This window comes from Prinia subflava, chromosome 2, assembly GCF_021018805.1.
Source record: "Prinia subflava isolate CZ2003 ecotype Zambia chromosome 2, Cam_Psub_1.2, whole genome shotgun sequence".
Lineage (NCBI taxonomy): Eukaryota > Metazoa > Chordata > Aves > Passeriformes > Cisticolidae > Prinia > Prinia subflava.
Window position 1 is genome coordinate 60666439 of NC_086248.1, and position 21420 is coordinate 60687858.

The 21420-nt window shown below is 39.5% G+C and overlaps 1 protein-coding gene across 1 annotated transcript in view; it reads left to right on the top strand.

Annotated features, from left to right (window-relative positions):
- ARID1B (AT-rich interaction domain 1B) overlaps nucleotides 1-21420 on the top strand; it is a 322513-nt gene that overhangs the window by 93928 nt on the left and 207165 nt on the right. The window contains exon 4 of the mRNA XM_063390178.1: nucleotides 5589-5699. Within this exon, the coding sequence (XP_063246248.1) occupies nucleotides 5589-5699 (111 nt within the window). The remainder of the gene's footprint in view (nucleotides 1-5588; nucleotides 5700-21420) is intronic.

A 21420-nucleotide genomic window follows, 5' to 3' on the forward strand; every position in this document is an offset into this window, starting at 1 on the left:
TTGAGGCATTTAAATGGGCAGATTTTCCAAATGTCTCCATGTGCACGCTAGAATTTTTCTCTTACAGATTAGTTATGATTTCTGGATTAATTTCTCCTGTTTGAAAAGGAAGGAGCTATTTTGCTTTGGCAATTTTCTGAAGTTTTTGATTCTCTTTAGTGCATATAAAGATGCTGAAGACCAAAGTTAACTTGGTGAGGCAGAGTATCATCTTTGTTTCTGAGGGCGTATTCTTGCCCTGGCTTGATGGTGGGCAAATGATAACAACCTGAAAGAGCAGCAGTTGCTGCTTGCCAGTCCCACTGAAGTAGCAGTCAGCAAAGTCGTGTCAGCACACAGAGGAAGATGCCATCCTTAAAACCACTGCTTTCCTTGTCTCCATTCAGGTTTCCGTGGTGGTGGTAGAGGGTTGGCTTGAAATGATTTACGTATTCTGGTTGTGAACAGGGTTTATTCAGTTCATCACGTAAACACAGACTTGCATGTTTAAGAGGATTACCAGACTGCATTGGTAATCCACCTCCGGTGGTTAGCACGCTCTTCTTTTTTGTTGACGTAATAGGTGCTGGGACCGAGAAAACAATTTTTTTTCCTGCAGTCACCTGTTCCCCCTGTACAGCAAGAGGCTCGCTTGCTGGTTTGTGCACAGTGCTCTCCAGCTGCAAATACTGATTTTCTTCAAGGCTTTACAGGCTTCTGTTTCATTATTTCCTTCCCCATTTCTGATTCACAAAATTCAAGGTATATGTGTATGTATTTCTTCTTGACCCAAGAGCTTCTGCAGGAGTCCATCTACATCCTGCAGCCGGTCCTGCAGACCATCTGGCCAGGATTCAAGCAAACGTCTCTGCTCTTTCGGTCCTTAGTGGATCATTCCCCACAGGGCTGCTTGCGTGAGACTCAGTGTTGCCTGTGCCCTTGGGCATAGCATTTTTTCTGAGTGCAGCCTTACCTACAATATTCTTCTAACAGATTGGCTGGCCTTTGTTGTCAGAGAATATACAACTTGGGAGGTGACGCGTTAGGTATTAGGGGTGGGCTAGAAGTTGACTCTTTAGGGATATGTCACCAATCTGGTAAGTAATTTCTTCTGTATTGTAGTCTGTTAGTGCAGAAGGTGGAAAGAGGGGAGCTGTGTGGATACATATTTATCTACACAGAATGAACAGATGCTTGGTTGAGTGGTAACAAGGCATGGCCTTCTAGCATTGCCCCTAACATGTCACTTGGCTTCTTTCTGTTCAGTAATATTCCTTCAGAGATGAGTAAAATACTCTTGTGTTGTAGAGCTGTCCTGTCCACTTCTCTTGGCTGCTCTACTGGGTTCTGATTTCCATTTTCAAGAGGTCTGAGGCAAAAAAAAAAAAAAAGAATTAACATTTGTTTTTCAGTTTTGCTGTTGTCACGTTGCTACAGAATTTGCTGCTCTCACATTTGAAGTCTTCTTAAGATTAACTCACTGAATCAAGAACATGGGCTAAAATAGTTTTAATGAGTTTCAGATTGAATTCTAGTATATTATTTTCAATAAATAATCTTCCTTCTGTTTAACCATCATGGTACTTATCTTCCTGGGTGGTCATGTTATCTCTCTGAAACTCACTGCAGTAGAAGTGAATGAAGCCTGAATGACATTTCTCACCCAGCCCTCCTTTAAATGTGGTTTTCCCTCAAATATTAATATTTTCACTATGCTTTCATTTTTCATTAAAAATAATTCAAACTATTTAATAATTAGATCTAATCTTCTTCGGCAAAACTTAAAACAAATGTGCATTTCATTTACATGGTTTCAATCATTTTCAGTGCTATATTAAATCAGATTTGCAGAGATTTCTCCAGATTTGCACTGGTCTTCTCCAAAGTGGTTGCAGTGTAACTGACTCCTGCAACGGTGGAGCCAGGCAGAAAAAGCTGGAAGTGTACATAAATAGGAGGTGAATAGCTAGTCCAAGCTCTGTGGATGATAAGCAACTGGTTGTTGTTATTATTATTGCTTCCCAAATATAATAACTGTTTATGGGTCAATTTCTGAACAGCTTATCTGATATACAGGCTTTAGGCTCTTTCTAGTCCTTGTTGTTTTTTTTTTTTTTGTCTACCTATTTAATCATAAATGTGTTTTTAAAAGTCTGAAAAAGTTTAAACCTCAGCTGTTTTGAGTATATGTTTATGACTTGCTGATTATTTGTCCTTGTGCTTTTCTAAAATCTGATGGGGGAAACCCTGACTTTAGTTATTTTACAACTTTGTTGACAGTTTGTGCTGTAACAGCTATGATATGATTGGGTTTGTGCCAAGCTGGGAAGTTCTGAGTGGAAACTTGTAGCCTTCTGTTTATAAAAGCCTGGGTTTGTGTCTTACACACATGCTCATCTATGGGAGGAAGGATTTTCTGTGATTCATAAAAAATCATAAGCTTTATTTTGAAAGCTGATGTCAGTGATGGATGAAATACTGGGAGTCAAACAAAAAGTCAGGAATCCCAGGAGAAGACTGAGCCCCAGTATCAATGGGGAATTCCTCAGCCATGACTGTAGCACAGCACGTGGTAACGTGTTTCTCTTACCCTTATGTTCCCTCTGTTCAGTCCCTGATAAATCCATTTCTAGATGCTAGGAAGAAAAATGACCTTTCAAAGCTGCAAGAATTGCCAATTCCATGCATTTCCTCTGTGACAGACAATTTACTCTAATACTTCTGTCCTTATTTCTTACTTATCTCTCAAAATCTGTTGTGGCTATTCTGTAATATGCTGTATGTTAACAAAATCTCCAAATGCAGAACTGAAGACAGGCAATAGGGATTTTCTCTCTTCTGTTTTTCAGTGAAAATTATACTGAGCTCTGCTTTGGTTGTGAAGCCAACCTCTTAGTGAAATATGCTATTATTTAATCATTATGTTTAGGATATAAATGGACTGTTTTTATTGGAGAATACGTGTGTATAAACAGATAAAATTATACACACAGTCCCATGCATATTTCATCTGGGAGATTCCCATGCCTGCTGCTTACTGAGAGCAAACTGATCCTTTGCTTCTCAAGAGCTGCTTTCCAAGTTTCTAGTGATCCAAGTATCTACATAGCTTTACAGAGAGTGTAAGAAAGAGTTTGTAATCTCAGTCCCATTTGGAGTGCACAGGTGCCTGCATCATTAACAAACACAAGTGTTTGTGTGTTTCCAAACCTCACGTAGAACCGAGCAAATGGATTTGATTTTTCTACAAACAGAAAGGAAAACAGTGTATGAAAATGCTGCATCTAGAAAGACAAAGAGTTGTGTCTGGGGTTTTTTATGTGCTCTTCAGTGTGTGGAATGACATTTCATATATAGTCTTCAAATACCCAGGTAAAAGCAAATTCCATTCAACCAGCAGTATTTCTCATGAGAAAGCACGCTAACTCTTCTCTCTCCTGCTCTGGTCTTCCTGGAAATTTCAGTAGGAGGCAAGGTTCAAATATTGCAAACATGTGGGAAAACCTATGCTTGGTACTTTGTAAGGAAGTAATGGCTCTTGATTTTTCAAAATATGAAACATGTTTTCCTTCCCAGCAAAATCCTGTAGTGTCTGTTTGGAAAAAAGAACAATTGCATTTCTACAATGATGTCGCCTAAACTGAATATTCAGTTTATCCTTTTGCACCACTCTTGGTATAACTGTGTGGTTGTTGTTGTTGTTTTGACAAGTGGTATTTATTTGGTGTAATATTTTAAGAATTGGGAAGAGCACTGTTGAATGCTGAACTGGAAGCTGAGATCTGGGGTTGTCGGGTTTGTTGTGAGTGCCTGTGTAGTGACAGCCCCAGCGTGCGTGAGCGTGGTGTGTGTGTGTGTGCGTGCGCGTTTTTAAATAAAAAGGAAAGCAGAGGTTTGCTCATTTGTTTGCCTATTGTGAAGCTGTCCTGCACCTTTCTACTCCTTTGTACTGGGGTGAAGGCTGCTGAATGGAGGCCTTGTGCCATTTGTTGATTTTAAACCTCACTGTTAATCCACAGGAACCTGCTGGTGTGCGCAGCAGGAGAGCTGTGTGACAAGTGGAAATCTGGGCGGGAGGGAGTGCGGGGGGTCACAGGGGATAATAATCATTCAGCCATCAGCCTTTGTCACCCTTAAGCCTAATTGTTACCCTCTGCTGGTAACCACATTGAAGTGCTGGCCTTTTAAGTGTTTCTTGATTTTACTTGGCACAGGCTTAGGGATAGGGTCATTTATTGCTGGGTTTATATCGTATTGGGTTTGCTGGGGTTTGTTTAATTAGCCCCATTGAATTTTCTGCATCCCTTAAAATAATCTGTGAGAGTCCAAATGGGTGGAAGGGGCTGAATGGAAATGGTACAGTTGTTAACAAATTTCTCTCTGTCAGAAGCTGGGCTAAAACCAGAGACAGAAAGCTTTCCTGCTCTGCCAGCAGCTGCCTTCTGGAGTCTGTGCATGAGCCGCAGCTGTGGCTGTGGGCACTGGGCTGCCTGAGCTCCTGCACAGGCAGCAGCAAGGTGATGGTGGCGTGGGGCAGAGGGCTTCTGTGCCTTGCAGCTCCTGCCTGCTTCAGGTACGCCACAAAATCGAACGCCTGAGGGTGGCTGAAGCAAACTGGACTGGTAGTAAACTAGGGAAGGGGAGAGGAGAGTTAAATCATTTAAAAACAAAAAGGTGAGATATTTTTTCTAGCAGGAACTGGTTCTTCAACTTTCCCTGCCAGTTGTACATGCTGAAGTCAGTACTGAGCTTTCTGTTGTTTTCCCTAAAGAAGCTCATGTAGAAGCTGCTATAGAAGGTGAAATGAAGCCTGAATTTAAGGCTTTGCAATGGGCAAGTGTCTGTGTGGGAAATGTGCTGGGGGCTGCGGGATGGGCTGCAGGACAGGAGGTTGTTTCATTGCTCCGCCCACCCGTGCATGGTGGCTGTTGTGTTGGGCCATCAGCTACCACTGCTTGGGCTTGTGTAGGGAGGAAAATCCCCAAGTTACTGGTACAAGTTTTGGAGCTACTCTTGATCAATACATGTGCCCTCTAACCCTTCAGACAGAGTGTGCCTCCAGCAGGTGCAGCAACTGTGCTATGTTCTATCACCTGATGGCCAAGGTTTGAAATTTGCGCCAGAAGTACTGATGGTAAATCCAGGGTTGTTACAGGAGTCTGGTTACACAATGTGATTGCAATCCTATTTTCAAGTCCAGTCTTCCACCTGGCTCAGTACTTTATCAAAATGCTTGAGAATACGTCTTAGAGTAGGATGAATGTTTGTGCTTGCTACTTACTCTTTTACAGTAAAATGAGGTTGTTTATTTAAGAGGTTTGGTTTTGTGTGTTTTCCCATGTCCTAGTGGTATGATTCCCTGCTGGTTGTTGGCATGCATCTCAGCTCCCCGGTTTTCTTACAAACAGCACATGTCCTAGTGGTGCCTGTGTGGGCCTGATACTTGTATCAGAAATGTTTAACTAGCAAAAACTTCAGGTCAAAAAACCCCATCAGCACTCAACTGTTGTATTTTCACCCCTCTGTGATGCAGATTTAAGTGTAGTTACTGAGCCAGTATAATTCTGGCTCTATAATAATTAATAATTCTTTTACAACTGTTGTTGCAGGACATGTCTCAGGAAGGCTATGGAACCAGATCTCAACCCCCTATGGCCCCAGGAAAGCCTAACCATGAAGACTTGAATCTAATCCAGCAAGAAAGACCATCAAGCTTACCAGTAAGAAAATAATGTTTGTTTCAGTATTTTAAAATTGAAAGCACTTTACATACCAGTTTATTGTATCCAGGATGAGCAGATGAGAAGTAGTGAAAGAAGAAATACTAAAAAAGGTTGATGAAAAATTCTTTTTAAAAATACGGTAACGGATAGCTCGTATATGAGTGGACTTGGGCCTGTTCTTGTTCAGAAACAGCACTATTTATTCACATGCATGTTCTGTGCTTCTGCACATGTGTATTTGCACAGAGGAAACTGACTGATATTTTAACTTTAGGAATTCCATACTTGCGCAAACTTTTCTGTGTCCTTTTTCAAATGTTTTCAGTTGATTCTGGTTTAGAATACCGTTACCAAGAGTTGTCTGTTCCAAACCCTGATCATCAGTAATGAGTTTGACATGTGAATTCTGCTACTATCTATTTCTACACAAGTGTAGAAGCAGGAATGAGAGCAATACTTAGGTTGATTTTTGGTTAGGAGATTATTTTGGACTAATATTTATCAGCTTTTCTGAGCTCTATGCATTCTGCTGTGGGGGAAACAGAACAAATGAATATATGTTGTCAAGACATTGCAGCCGCTTGCATTTTTGAAGGTCTTATAATAGATGAAGTACTTAGCCGTGTCTCTGTGTGCTCCTTGTGGTTTGGGGATTTTCTTGTTTCTTGGTATAAACCAGCATGAATTTAAACCAACTAGAATATGTTCAGCTTAAGTGATGAAAACTTTATAAACTATGTGACCTCTGGCTTGGAATAATGTATCAGAAATATGTAGGATATTTCCTGCTGTTCACTGGGTATCTATTCATTTGCAGTTGGCAGAGGGATGGGACAATCGTAAATCCCTAAAAATACAGCAATAAACATCTTCATAGCATTTTAAGGTTACATCTTTGGCATCTGGGAGAGTGTATGTGCTACAAATTCTTTACATGACTTTTGAGACATGCAAGTCTCAGGAAAAGCTATGGAAACCGGTATGAGAAAAGATATCTGTTTGCTTTGAACCAAGTATTAATTTGACACGTTTTCAGGAACCCTTTTTTAAACAGACTAATTTGTCTGAACAGTTCTCAGAAATGGATGCTGGCATTTACCTGAATAATGGTAGCTCTTGTGGACATTGAACTGTTTTGGTAACAATTACCTAGTTTAAAAAGCAAGGATACTAAAAAGGACTTTTTATATCCCAGTTTTTCATGAACAGTGTTTATTAGAGTAGAGAGAAGTAAAGTTATTTATCAACTAATGTTCTGCTAATTTGCCTGTGTTTTTTCTTAAACAATTGTCCTACTTTTAATCCATGCTCTGTTCTATCTCTTGCATCATGATATTTCAGCAGAGTATTGGGTATTATCTGTGTCCCTGAGTGCTTGGTATATTTAGTAGCTCATAATTATTCTAGGTATGAGTAAGCTGGTTGTATTAACAGTGGATGTTAACCATTTTGGCCACTGATCTTAAACTCTCAGTTGTCCCGAATGCTGTTACTGAGACACCGAATTACTGACAAGCTTTGATGCATAACCTGAGAGCACCTCATATACTGAAAAAACATCGCTGTTTTCATGTGAAGGGGAATGGAGGCTACTGTAATTCTGTATTTTGGTGTTGGTGTGGAATTTTTGTTTGTTTTGTTTTTCAGATTTGAAAAACTTCAGTTCTTTGTATGTAGCAACACGGGGTTTTTTGATGATCCATACATTAAAAGCTTTAATATAAGTCTATTTGGGGTAATGGTTTGACCATGGTGGTTTTTCCCTGAAGCAGGAGAGTTCTGTATTCTGTTTTAGACTGCTTATGAAAACCTTCCATCACTATTCCTTGTTCAGTATTCCTAGTTAGCGTCATTCTGGTATACTCAATATGGTTTCTTAAGCTTGTTTTTAGGGTAATGTGGTTCTTCAGGGTAGTGGTCAGTAAGTTGTCTCTGTACAGTGAAGCTTGAAATTATAACAGTGGCTTTTAATAAAATTTAATTATGTCTGTCTTGTTTCATGGTATTCTGGTATTTATACAATTTGCCCGTTATCTTTTTATTTCTTAAGGGCATTGTGTAAAATCACAGCAGCTATATACCAGCTTATACAAGTGTTGAAAAACAACAAAAGAGATGTAATACTAAATGGTGAATGGTTTTCTCTGATGTGGCTTTAAAAAAAGATTTTCCCTTTGATGGATTCGAAGAGGAGCTGGCCACTTTCTGCAGCACTGAATGCTGGCTTGTGTCACCCTTTGGGGGAGTTTTTTCAGCAGGTTTGTGTCACAGTAAGCACAGCTAAACAGCTCAATAGTTGTTCCGTTTCCTTCACACATTGTATATAAAAGTCCTGGCATGAATGTTCCCATAAAGTTCAAAGCAGACAAATTTGTAATGTGGGTTGGTAACAAATGGCTACAAACAAAATATGGCTTTATTAGCTAGTTCTAATGGCCTGACAGATTCTATACAATGCTTGCTTTCCCTCTCCTAACTGCTCTGATATCTGGAGGGTTTGACCTGTGGGTCTCTGACCATGTGGAGTCACTGAGAGCCCAAATGAAAAGTTGCACAGAATAGTGCTCTAAGCACTTTTGTTGGGGTCACAATTAGAAGGAAATCTCAAGCCTTTGAGAAAACATGGGAGTTAGGTACTCTGTGAAGGAAAGGAAGTCATAAACAGAAACTGTTCCTTATTAGAGTAGTGGGAGGAATAAAGGGGGAGAGGCTTGAACGAAACTGTCTGGAGAACAACTACTACAGAACATATTTTTCAAGACTTAAGGGATAATAGCAAAATACACTTTTTTTCTATTGTGAGAAAGCTGGAGCAGACTTACAGGAAAAAGCTTCCAAAGGCTGTATCTGCGGATTTGTTGTTGCAGTAAAGGGGCTTGTGTCAGCAGTAGACTGTGTGTGTATGAAGACTAATCCTTTATTTTGTCTCTAATAAGTGCATTTATAAATGTCCACATTGGATTGTGTTGATAGAATGAGGAGCAGAAAACATGAATTAATTTATTATTTTTTAAAATTGGTGTGAGTATTAAAATAATTTCAAATAGGTGCTACTGTTTTTGCTTTTACTTTGTTTTAATAAGGCCCTTTTTTTGCCCAGTGTCAGGTGTGCTGGTTTGAGCTATGAGGTCGAATGGCACAAGGTTGCCAAGCTTTTGAAAGAGTTTTCTGCTAAGGCTTTTTTGTTGCAACCTACAGGTGAAAGCTCTGTGGCATCTTGAGCTTCATTGAGGCAGAGCAATTCGTATGTGAAACAAAACAGTAGCCAGCAGTGGAGGTAGAATGCCACTAGACTCTTCTGCAGTGCTGTGACCTGACAAAGTTGGTTGTGATTCTACACATCTATAGCTGTACGAGCTTCAGAGCTCAAAATAATACGTTTTATCTGTTGTTTGGACAGATAAACTTTTTTAAGATGTCAATTGTCTTGTTTCATTATGCTTGGTACCATGGAAAACAGCACATCAGCAATCCCTTCCTGATTTTATTAACTGCTTCACACTTCTGTTCTACCTCATTTTAATGAGCCTCTGAAAGATATTGAGAGTGCTGGACAGTTGACACACCTTTTTTGTTGTAGCAGGCGGGTACTAAATTAGATTTCAGAGGACCTCTGTTGGGAATTAGTAGTGAACTAATTGCAAAACTAGATACACTTGGCTTATGGAACAGCATCATTTCAGAAGGATCTCAGTAGGTGTAGGCTATGAGGAAAATACATGGGAGGGTTTGGGAATCCAGATTCTCTGTCCCACTTCTAGAATATGAAATATTCTCCATGTCCTGAACAAATGCTTTTAATGGGTGAAGTCTTACAGGAAAACACTTCCCAGCATTACTTGAGCAAGTGTGATTGAGAGCAGGAGGTAACTCTTCTCAGAGATTAAACTACTGGGACGAGGGACTCTGGTGACATTTATACACAGCTTAGTCCAGTAAGGCCTAATCATGATCAGGTTGTGGGCACTACCACCATGTAAATATTAATTACCACTATAGCCCTTCTTGTAAGGACAAACCAGTAGTAAAGGAGAACATGGTGGAGTGACCCTTTTTTTTTTTTGTAATCTTTGTTGAATTCTTTGCAGGTAAGCAAATAAAAAAGTTTGATCTAAATTTAAGTACTGTTTTAAAAATACAGAGTATTGGTTGTGATTTGAGAAAGAAGAGAAAAAAATCCTATAAATTGATTATTTTTAATTCTTGGGAGGCTTGTCAGCTGTTGCCAGCTGACAGATGTGTGTAGTACATGATAGCAAATCTATCTGAAGTTGTTCATGTCTCTGCCTGAAAATACCAGTTTGGGAGTATGGTAAACCATGAACAAGAAAGAAATGCGAGTATGTAATACTTGCGAATTAAATTCTCCGCTGTTTTTATATCAAGTAGGATAAAACTGATGTACCTCCTTCCCACTTTTCCTTTCTTTTTTCTGCAACGTTGTGAAATAACTGAATGATCTTGTTTTTCTTTGTTTGGGTCAAGAAATTTTAGCTGAAAATTGTTACTCTGTGAAAGAAGATTATTGACTCAACAAGCCTTCAATTTTCAGTGAATAACACTCCCACCCTCTAGCTTCAGGAACATGTGGTGCATGCATTCTATTTTAAAGTACAGACTGTAATTTAAAACTGAGGCAGTTTGATGCCCCACTGAACTTTGTTTAAGCCTGGAATAAAAGGAAAAAAGCTTCAAGTTGCAAAGAAATGACTAAGCTATCTCAAAGGTTTTTCTTAGCCATTACGTGTAGAGTTGGAAGAAGCTGCTATTTTTTCCAAGTTATTTCAATTCTGGATCAAGTGCAGTTGCTAGATTGTTTGGGTTTGTTTTTTTTTTTTTTTCCCTTAACATTCTTTGTAATAAACCTGTAGCTAGAACCAGTTTCACACAACACATATGTATAGAGATATCAAGTATATGTATTTCTGTGTGTTTCTGAAGTGCAAAACATTCTCTGTAGTTACTGCATCCAGATTCTGTATGTGGCCTCCCATTTGTGTCAGTCAGACTAATGGGTCAAAACCAGTGTGAACCACTGCAGCATCACTGACATTGGTGACGTTATCAGGGGAGGGAATTTTGTATGCCCACGTCCTAGCCCACATTTTACATTTGACTTCACTTAAACCAAGACTTCATTTATGGTGGTCAAAGTGATTCATTGTTCCTAGAGTCAACTTGTACATTAAGTCCCATTTTGGGGAAAATGCAGTCAAAATAGTGCAGAGAAGCCTTGGGCTTGTGTTGTCCATGTAGGGTTAAGCTGAAACATTGAAACCAAAATTACAGATGCTTTAATTAGGTGTTCTTAATATTTGTAGTGTAAAGAGAAGGACCTGTTGTTTTTAATTTGTGTTTTGTGCTTTACAGAATTACTTGGTTTTGCCTGACAGATTGATCATATTTATTTAAAAGACCAGTTTTAGGTTGTTATTGAAGTATAAAAAGTAATTTCACAAAGTATTGTAAAAAAGATACTTGAATATTCATCACCTTTTCCAGATTCAAAATATTTTACATTTACAATGTGTACAACATCCCTGTAATAACAAAATGGCTAATTTATGATCCTAGAAAATTTACAAATGCAAAAAGAGTACTTAGTCTGACCTCTACGTGAAATTTATGTGGGAAACCTGCTAAGGTATTATAGATCCCAGTAGTGGTTAAGGTTGCAAAAACTTGTAGTTAAATAGGCCAATGTTGTTCTAAGTGGAATAGTAAAGTATTAGTAGCTTTTTTCCTGCAATACTTTTTGAAGCCATGAGGAGTTGCATCATATACCTCCAAATACTAGAATAGTATTGGTGTTGATTCAGAAATTAAGCTAGATTTAATTTGGGTGATTGAAGTATTTTAATTTTTATTTTCTTACCACCCCCTGCCTCATGTGGGTCCCTTCCATTGAGGCTACTGCCCTTCTAGCTAGGGTGACTGAACTGCACTTGTGGTAGCCTCTGAACCACCAAATCTTTCAGCTTGAAATGAGAGGCAAGCTGAAAGCTCCCAAGGTTACTTTAATATGCAGGGCTGTAGGCTGTAGTACCACTGGTGCCTCTGCATGCACGGCTCAGATGTACCTGCTGCAGGGGCAGTAACTGCATTGGCTGTCCTTTTAATCTGCCCAAATTTCCAAGTCAGTGCCTTTAGGTTCTGCATTTGAGAATCTATCTCTAAAGTGGTAGGGATTTTTTTTTATTTGGGGGTCAGTTTTTACTGTTGGAACATTTTACATAATGTGTGTACGTACATGTATAGTGTATAAAAGCACACATATCTTATCTGCTTGGTTGTTTGTAAATTTTGAGTTGATAGCATACTATAAATTCCAAAGCTTAATGTATTCCCTGGAGCATGTCTTTGTTCATGCCTGTGTGAACATTGGGATTACAACGCAGAAAGTAAGACAAAGGAGTATTACTCACTTGAATACCATTTCAGGAAATACCTGAGACACTGTGAATGTTTTTTTCTTTATTTTTACCACAAGTCTTCCTGTAAGATCAGGTTTTTTTTTTCAAGTAACTCCTTTGCTTGTCCAACCGTTGTGAAGTATGACCTCAGCTTCATAACCTTGGCTAAACACAGTAACTCACTCTGACCAGCAACATCTGAAGCCTAGCAGTAGATGCCTTTTCTTCTTCTTCCTCCTTCCATTCCCGTTTGCTGGGAACATGTTTGTTTCTGGTGCTATTGTTGCAGCTTTCATGTTTAAAAAAAAGTTACGGCTCTTTGAAGTGAGGCTGACTCCTGAGTGGTCCTGGTCAGCTGCGGTGTCTGTGTGAGCAGATGTTTGTGCAGTCACGGTCAGTAGTGTTAACATTAGGCCGGGTTTCACAGTGCTTTATCCGATGGTTTACGGTGTGTCCGTAATTGCTGGGGATTCTAGGTGCCATCACAGTGCAGATAGGAAGTGCTTGTAACGTGCATTTTGTTTCATAATAATGTGTTTGAATAGTGATAAATTCAGTCCTGTACTGTGAGGCCATTCACATGTTCTCGTGGTGTTCTTTTGGTTTTGGTTGCTTTTTGGGGTTTTTTGAGGTTTGAAACAAGTTTTTAAAAGTTCCTTAAATGTGTTTTCTTTAAACTTAATGTCTTGTACTACTTAAACATCCAAAACCTTCCTTTCTTTGCTGGAGCCATACATATCAGATTGACTATGAATCTTCTCTTGAAGACAGTGATATGTGGTGACTTTTTAGAATTTGTGCTATATTGTGCTGTATGTGAGAAGTGCTTTTGAAGTCTGTTTCATGTAGATAAGTTTCCATTATCAATTCACCTTTAAAAGTACATATAAAGAGACACACACACACAAGCAGAGGGGGCGTCTGCATTTGTCTTTGGAAGGCATTTACATTTTAACCTTCTGCATCAGTTTTCTTTAGGACCATGCAGATTATTCTGTGCCATTTCCCACTCAATTCCAAATACAAGACTTTGTAAAGATGGTCCTGTTTGAATTAACAGTGTAATTTTTGAGATGAAACATTATAGAGTGTTGAAATTAAAATAGAAAAGCTGATAGTGCCAGGAAAGGACTACTTTCAGTTCTCAGTCTTCAGGCTTTTGATCTCTTTCCTTCCATGCATACAATGGCAGATGACCTTTTTAATCATCTTAACCTTGTTGTGAGGTTTACTGTGTTAAATAAGACGTAGGACATGAATTTTGAGGCATATTTGAATAATTGCATTAGGATAGGGAAATATGCCATCCTGGATAATTTGTTTTACATTATAGTTAAATGGCATGAATTTGTATCAATGTTCGTTGTTAGGTTTAGTGGTTTTGTTCTGGTTTTTTTCCCTTCAAGGTGGAGATTCACTTAATGGTTTATCTTCCGCCTTCCAACTGAAGTTATCATTTTGGGAAGTAATATAAAGATAAGCATACCTGAGCATTTGTATTTATTTTTGCATGTAGTAATACATTATGCATCAGTAAGCTTTAGTAAGGTTTGCTGAATATACAGTAGTGGACTTAGTGTAGAGAACAAAGCTTGTTTCATGCCATAGAATAAGGTGTAGATTCACATGTATATTTACAGTATCATAGCTGATGAAATTTCCCAATGCATTTTGCACAAAAGGTAATAAAAGAGATGTAAAATGTTACTATTTTCGTTTCTTAAACTGCAAATTATTCAATAACCAGTTCTGGCTTTTGAAAAGTATGGAAATAAAGGAAGTGGAAGTGATCGGAGATTTTTAAACTCAGTTGTTACAATCAAAATAAGATTAAATAGGTAGATAAAGTGGTATATGGATTAAGTACAGACATTGACCCTAGTGAACTAATTCATTATGGCGTGGGATAAAACTTAATGCAAACGGTTATGTTTTAGATTTAGACTTGAAACTTGAAAGCCTTAGCAGTTTTTCATATGATACTCCATGGGAAAGTGGAGATGGAAGAAACACTCCAGATTATTTCCTTCTCTTATTTTAACTTACCGTTCATGTCAAGATTTTAATAGTATGGCTTAATGAAAGCTTCATAGAAACCTATTTTTTTCCATTTTGTTTGTTGTATCATTATTATCATGCCTACATGAAACTAGGAAAAAAAGTAAAAAGTCAGTGCAATTTTTTTCAGCACAGCTCTTCAGAATTTATTGAAACAAGGCTGTAAAATCTTAAGATCTCTAGGTTTTATTGCTGATATTTGGGGGACTGCCTTTTTTTTTAATAAGTAACATCTCATTGCTTCATTTGGATTCTCTCATAATCCATTTCCTCTCAGTCTTCTTTACTTTCCCTTTTTTTTTTTTGTTTATGTTTTTTGTTGTTTGGTGGTGGTGGTGGTGTGTGGTTTTTTTGTTTTGTTTTGTTTTTTGTTTTTTGTTTTTTGCTTGTACCTTTAAAGAAGATTGACAAGAACTGCGTATACCCATCAATGTTTTAAAATGACTGCCGATTCTTCTTGCATGGCTTTTTAGACATTTTGCTCCACTGGAAATCACAGTAACAGCATTTTTGTTCCTTTGTTCCTATTCTGAGGTATGATGAAATACAGGGATTTTTTTTTTTGGCTCTGGAAGCTTTGGGCTGTTTCTGGCCAGAGCATCATTCCAGCGCTGAGACCACAGCTTGGTGTGAGAGGGGGCATTTGGCCTACCTACAGAGCTTTCTGCAAAGAACCAGAGGTTGCATATCAAATCCCATGAAATGATGAGAAATGCACCCATACATGTACTTGCATATACTTCAGCTCTTTAATTTTTGCTGGTTAGAACCAGTGATTTCTAGTGCTTGCTTTTTAATGCTATATTCACAGTAATATAGGTCAGACTGAAGTGTATGCTGTAAATTCTTTACCTTATTTTTGCTAGAAAAACAAACTTTCCCTCCGATGTGAATTTTGATCGCTTGACCTCCATTTCCATGGAGATGTGGTCAGAGGGCAGTAGTCAGCTAGCCACGCCGACTAAGGACTATCTTCACTTACACATGCAGTGAAGCTCCAGAGTTTAGAAGTAATTAAAGGACACAGTCTGACACATTTTTTCTCCACCACCCACATCCATTAAAGATGAAACTTGGAAACAAAATATGTGATCAGCTATGTTGCAAAGGGTTTTTTTAAAAAAAAAAAAGTTTATTTAAAAGATAGAAACTAAAAACCACCCCCAACCTCCTCCTTTATTCTTTCTTTTAAAAATCATTACTTTTCCTTGCAATCTTAAACATTTGGTATACTCGTCTATGAATATTTGAATTTTTTGCAGACTCTCAATTTCTGTGTGCTTATTTTGAATAACAAGGACTAAGTTTTGTCAAAAGCTGAATTTCGTATTCCATAGAACTCAGAGATTCATGATTAAACAAGTGCAGATCAGGCAGCTTACGCTTCTCCAAGTTCAGTCTGGGGTTATTGGTCCAGGGTCACGTGCAGGATGCAGCTCAGGCTTGTGAGCAATCCTCCAAGCCTTACAGAGTGACAAAACCCAACAGGATGTGCTGGCCCCCGCTGTACCTTGGCCTGGGATCAGGCTGTGGATCTGTGGATCACCAGTCAGCTCCCAGGCTGGCAGGTCATCCCAGACTGAAGTGTGTGCATGGGGGCTGTGCTGTGTTTGCTGGCTAACCAGGGCGCTCTGTGCTGCTGGGTTTGGGGTTCAGCATTGGAGGTGTCTCTGGCCGCTTCTGGGCTCTCTCAGGTGGGAAGGTGCCTTTCTGGTAAGGGAACAAAACCTCACAGTACTTTTGTGCTGAGAGAGAAGCAAAGTGTCCCTGTTTCTGCAGAAGAGGGTTAGATTTCCTTCAGACCAGGCAATAACAAGAGTTATGCTCGTAATACCATTTTGATTATACACATCTCTCTGTATGTGTTAACATTAAAAAACATACTTCCAAGTTTTGGGTTATTTATGGATCTGGCTTTTCTCCGTCTCTTCTGTCTCCTTTCCAAGGGGTTTGCGAGGTAACCCAACTTCAGTACACCAAAGAGGAGTACATTACTTTTATCTTGGTTTCGGCACATGGCTGTGGTGCAGTGGGGAACATGGCACTTCGGAGGAGAGCGGCATTCCCTCCTGGAGACTCGGTACAGCAGAGTTTAAAAAGTGCAGCCGAGCTGGGATCCGTGGCTTCCCAGGCTGAACTATTGCTAGGCTACAAGGCCAGCTTTACAGATTGATTTCCAAGTGGACATTTTGGTCACTTTTAATAAGAGCACACTGATGAGACAGCAGTGTGTAAGTTGAGTTAATGTTTGTTATTTCTGCTCTACCATTACTTTTTATTGCCATTATCCACACAGTGGCAAAACTTAAGTGAGCTTTTTTCCTTCCCGCTGAGGGTTTTCTCCCCAGAACTGATGATCTCACAAGTATCCCCACTCTTTTCACTAGGATGAAAGAGTGAAAACGACTTTTGCTGTGGTGGTTGGAATGACTCCGTGAACCCGAAAGCTGTCGGTGTAGCAGGCTCGGTGGTGTGTCCCCGGGCCGGGCCGGGCCGGGCCGGGCCGGGCGGCGCTGAGGGCATTTGTGTAATGGCTGGTGAGGTGGCAGGAGCTGTCGCCGCTCCCTCTGGCTGCTGCGCGGCTGAAATTACAGCTTTGTCTTTGAAGCCGGGCGCTCTGTTAGCGTCGCCATGGCGACGGGCGGGTAATGGCCTCCGCCGAGCCCAGCCTGGTGTGCAGCGCCGAGCGCGGCCCTGCCAAGGCCCCGCTCGCCGGAGCGCTCACCGAGCTGTCCCCTCTCAGAAAAGGTTTAAAAACTGCGCTTCTACATGGCCGTACCGGATTAATAGTCATGGCTTATTTCGTTTTAACTGCGGGGATAAAAGCATTATTCCATTAAATGGGTAGCTTCCCCCCCCCTCCTTTGGTTTATGCATTATTAACACAAGCTTTCCTGTTTTGCTTGTAACATTTTATAGGCCCTTTCAAACATGTAGTCAGATTTGCTCTGCTGCTCTTTTATTTTTCAGGACTTAACCCTTTCTCTCCTTGATCTTGTCTTCAAAAACTTGGAGCCAAGCCTCCAGCAGATTTGGTTGCTCCCATTTAATGTGTTCAAAACCAGAAAAAAAGCTTTCTTTTTATTATTTTTTCCAACAATTCTGCTTTTCTGAAGCACTCTAAAAAGCAATACAGATTGGTCTGTTCTTGTAATTTAACTGAAGCAGATGCTGAACTTAGCACACACGAGCTTTGATATGATTGTGGAGGCTTTGGGTTGAGAAAGTATTTTGGGGTTGCCTTTTAATCTGTGTGCCTGTCTTCTCTTCTGCCCATAGTGTTTTCACTCCGTACTCTTTACATGTAGAATTTTTGTTGGCAGCTTTCAAAAGAGATGCACCTCATGGCTGAAGGACTGGGGAACAAAAAGTCCAGAATAGTCCTGGGGACAGAGTACTTGTGTCTACCACCTTTCTTGTTAATATGGAGCTGGTGAAGTACATCTAGACAAGTAGAAGTATTGCTATAAACACAAGCTGCAGGCTTTGTTTCACTTTTCCAGTGCTCTAAAATATAGCTTTCATTTTAGTCTCTAGTAGGAGGCATATATCCAAGTGCAGTCAAATGCTGTGGATACAGGGATTCAGTCATCCCTGCCGATACAAATGGTCTCTCAGTTACAGACTTGGAGGGTAACATGCAAACCTGGAATTCATATTTTCTCCCAACCCCCTCCCTCCCTTTTTTTAACTATGAACCTGTTGTTACAGGGTGCTTACTGGCACCTTGCTTTGTCCATCTGTACCTATCATAGATCCTTCTGTCCTATAAACTTCCAAGGACGTCTCAGAAAAAGGCAAATATTCCTCATTTTTGTCCTCTTTTACTGATGCCGTGTGGCTGTGGTGATGTGAATGGCATCTCCTGTGGGATGGACTTACAGCTTCTGCACAGTGGACCGAAACGCTGAGATTTATCTCCCCTACGGAGCTGACTGCAGGCTGTGCTCGGGTATCCGAGCAGGGAGGTTGAGTGTGCAGGGCTCCTGCTCTCCCCTCCACATCCATCTCAGCATCCATGTGACTCCTGTAGACACCTTTGGTGCATCTAGAACTCAAGGGACACACATTTGCTACCTCGGGGGGTTCCAGGGTAGATGGACAGGCATCCCAGCTCCCTGGCCACCTGAGATCTGCACGAGGCCCGTAGCTGCTCCTGGCCAGCAGCGGCTGTGGGCTGTTCTGCAGGCCAGCCTGGAGTTGGTGCTTTGTAGCATTGATGAATGTGGCAATAACGTACATTTTTAAAAGTTTTTCTTTTATGTGTTTTTTAAATTCTGTTTAAATAAAAAGAAGGCAATGGTGGGTAAATCTGCTCCAAGCATGGATATAGTATTGTACAACTGTATATATTAAATAGGCTGGACTAGAGGCTTATTCTGTTCTCCAGGCTTTATGGGTGTGAATTTCATCCTTTGAGTTGCATTCCTCCTAAATCTGCAAATTCTGGGAAAATAAGACAAAACAGTTTACATTCCATGAATAAGAAATTACTAATTGCTTCTAAAACAGGCGTATCTTTATCTACACATGGCTTTTCAAAGTTGCTGCTTAATCTTTTTTCTTTTTTAATCACTAAATAAACATGTCTCAGCAGTCAGTGGATGTGAAACCAAAACCTGGATGTGGACAAAAAGCAAACACACTACACTAATTTTCATTAGCATATCCTATCTCCTAGAACATTTATTTTTTCATCTCCTTGCAAATTGATTTTTCACGTGCTTGTGACTGATATTTGAACTGTGTGTTTGTAGTAACTGACTTATGTAAAAGCCAGGTCCTGGATCTCCCAACATGAATATATTATGGAGGTGACCTCGTGGGTTCGTAGTTAAGGTTGCACTGAGTTTTCACTTAAAACAAGGTTTAAATCCCTTAATTAAACATTAAAACTCACATGAATTCTCAAACATGGACTGTTTCAATAAAGGGGATAAACTTTAATTATTTAGGTACTCAATGTTCTTCTTAGTGCTGTATTTGCAGAATTCAGAACAACTTAAAATTATTCCTTCTGCAGGTTTTTCCAGAGTTCCTGGTATTTTAAGTTTCTCAATTCTTTTTTTAATCATTTGTGTAGGCCTTTTCTTGCTGTAATTGTCATATCTCTGTTGACTTCATCAAACTATGCCAATTTTCATAAAATAATTTAACTAAAACCAGTTCAGCTTTAACTGTAATAATGCATGATACAAAAGAGCATATAGAAGATCAGAAAGCTCTGTATGTTTTATTACTTTTTGCCATGGGAGTCAAAGAGTACATAGGCTTCTTGTAGGTGATATCAGTCTTTGATTTGGAATGAGAAGAAAAGCCTAGAGAGCCTGTCTTAAAAAAATCAACCACATGGAAGAAAAATCCAAACTCAAAACACGAGTAGCATCTCTTCCATACAGGTGACTTTCTCAAGGTCACCTACAGTAGTCCCAAATGAATGTAAATTTCAGTCTAGTTTTCCACTTCTTATTCTTAGAGGATTCAGTTCTGACTTTTCTGAAGTGGGTTTCTTCATGGATTTCAATGAGCTTAGCTTAGGCTGAGTAATTCTTAACGTCTGTTCTACCCAGTTGCCACCCTGTTGCTCTCTATCAGTGTCTGTTTTGAGCCCCTTGGACACAGTCTGCAAACCTGTTGTACACAGCAGCGTATGCTTTACCTGTATTATCCAGAAAATATGGCTCTCCTTGCTAACATTTGTAGCCTTCTGCTGAGCTATAACAGCACCCTTCAGCACAGATAGAAGACTTGCTGAAAACAATGTATTTGCAAACCATACGTAAATGAAGAAAGACTCATTTAGAAACCAGTGTTACATAGGTTAATAGTATATGTATTCGGAGCTCAAAGACTTCAGCCATTCCTTTGATTAGCTGGAAATAGAGACAAACTGGAGGAAAAAAATATATACCCAAATTCTAATTAGCTTATAGCCCATGGAATGTTTTTTGTGTAAGTCTTTTTTAGGTCAGGATTTCTGTTTTTCCATCATTTTCATCTGAGTGCCACTGTGGTCTCGTATGCCTATTAGTTAAGGTCTCCTTTCCATTATAACACAACAGCTGGTACTTCTGAAATTATTTTTGGAAAGAATTCTTGTTCTTGTTACCAGCAGCAGCTAGGACCCAGAAACATATTTACTGCTTATATGAGAAAGCATTGTTTCAGAGTATGCTAGTTCTTGAATTTTGCAAAGCCCAAGCACTATAGCCTAAGATTGCATACCAATTCCATAAAAATTCAAAAGTACTTGTTAATTTGAAGAGTTGCTTATTTCTTTAGACATTGGATGAAGAGCAAAATTCACAGGAGGTTATTACTGTCACTGACGTAAGATTGTGTTCTCAAGCTCTTCCAGAGTAGGGATTGATATGATGAAAGTGAAAGAGTTTGTTGCACTTGCACGTTGTAACATTCATGTAGAAAAGCATGTGAACAGAAGCTACTGGGCCTGAAGTGTTCTTTTGTTGGTGATGTTCTTGCATTTCACTGACTCTACTGTGTGCATACTTGAGCAGTTTGAAATGAAATGTAGTGGAGAGGAATATACAAGAGCAGCTAGTGGTGAAGTAATGTGAGAGTCTAATTTGTATGGGTCGGAATCTTTGGCAATAGGACCATATCAGTGGTATTTCTATATTTTTGGAGGATTACTAGCCTGTGCAAATTCTCTTCATTCTTTTTGGTGGAGGAAGGGGAATGTTAAAAACCCTAGATCCAATCACAGTATATACACTGAGACAGTAAGGGGTTAAAGAGATGTAATTATGCATTCTTCAGTAAGTGTTCTGCAGTCAGCAATACAGCTAGCTGTGCAGGAAGCTGGGGAAAAAAAAGATGACAGAGGGAGAATATGGAGAGAAGGTCAGATCCAAGGATTCTCTTAGGGTGTTCTGGTGTTCGCTTTTCCTTTGTGACTTATTATACTCTCTCGGTAGAAACAGAAGAAAGCATTATGGCCTGTTGGTTCCTCCTACTGATAATGTAAACTTAATCCTTATACTTTATGGCAGTGGTAGAGGTGAATATATGGGTTTAGTTTTTGGAGGAGTTGTGAGTCATCCCAGTGCTTGCCATGGTCCTTGTTCCCAGCTCTTAGTTATCGCCCAGTTTATTGCAGCCTGTGAACACAGAGCATTTCAACAAATGCAATTTGTCAGAAATTCACTCATTCTCTTTGAGAGGGTTTGAATTTCCAGCAAATCCATCTACTAGTAGTAGTTTGGCTTGCAGCTTTTCAGGTAATT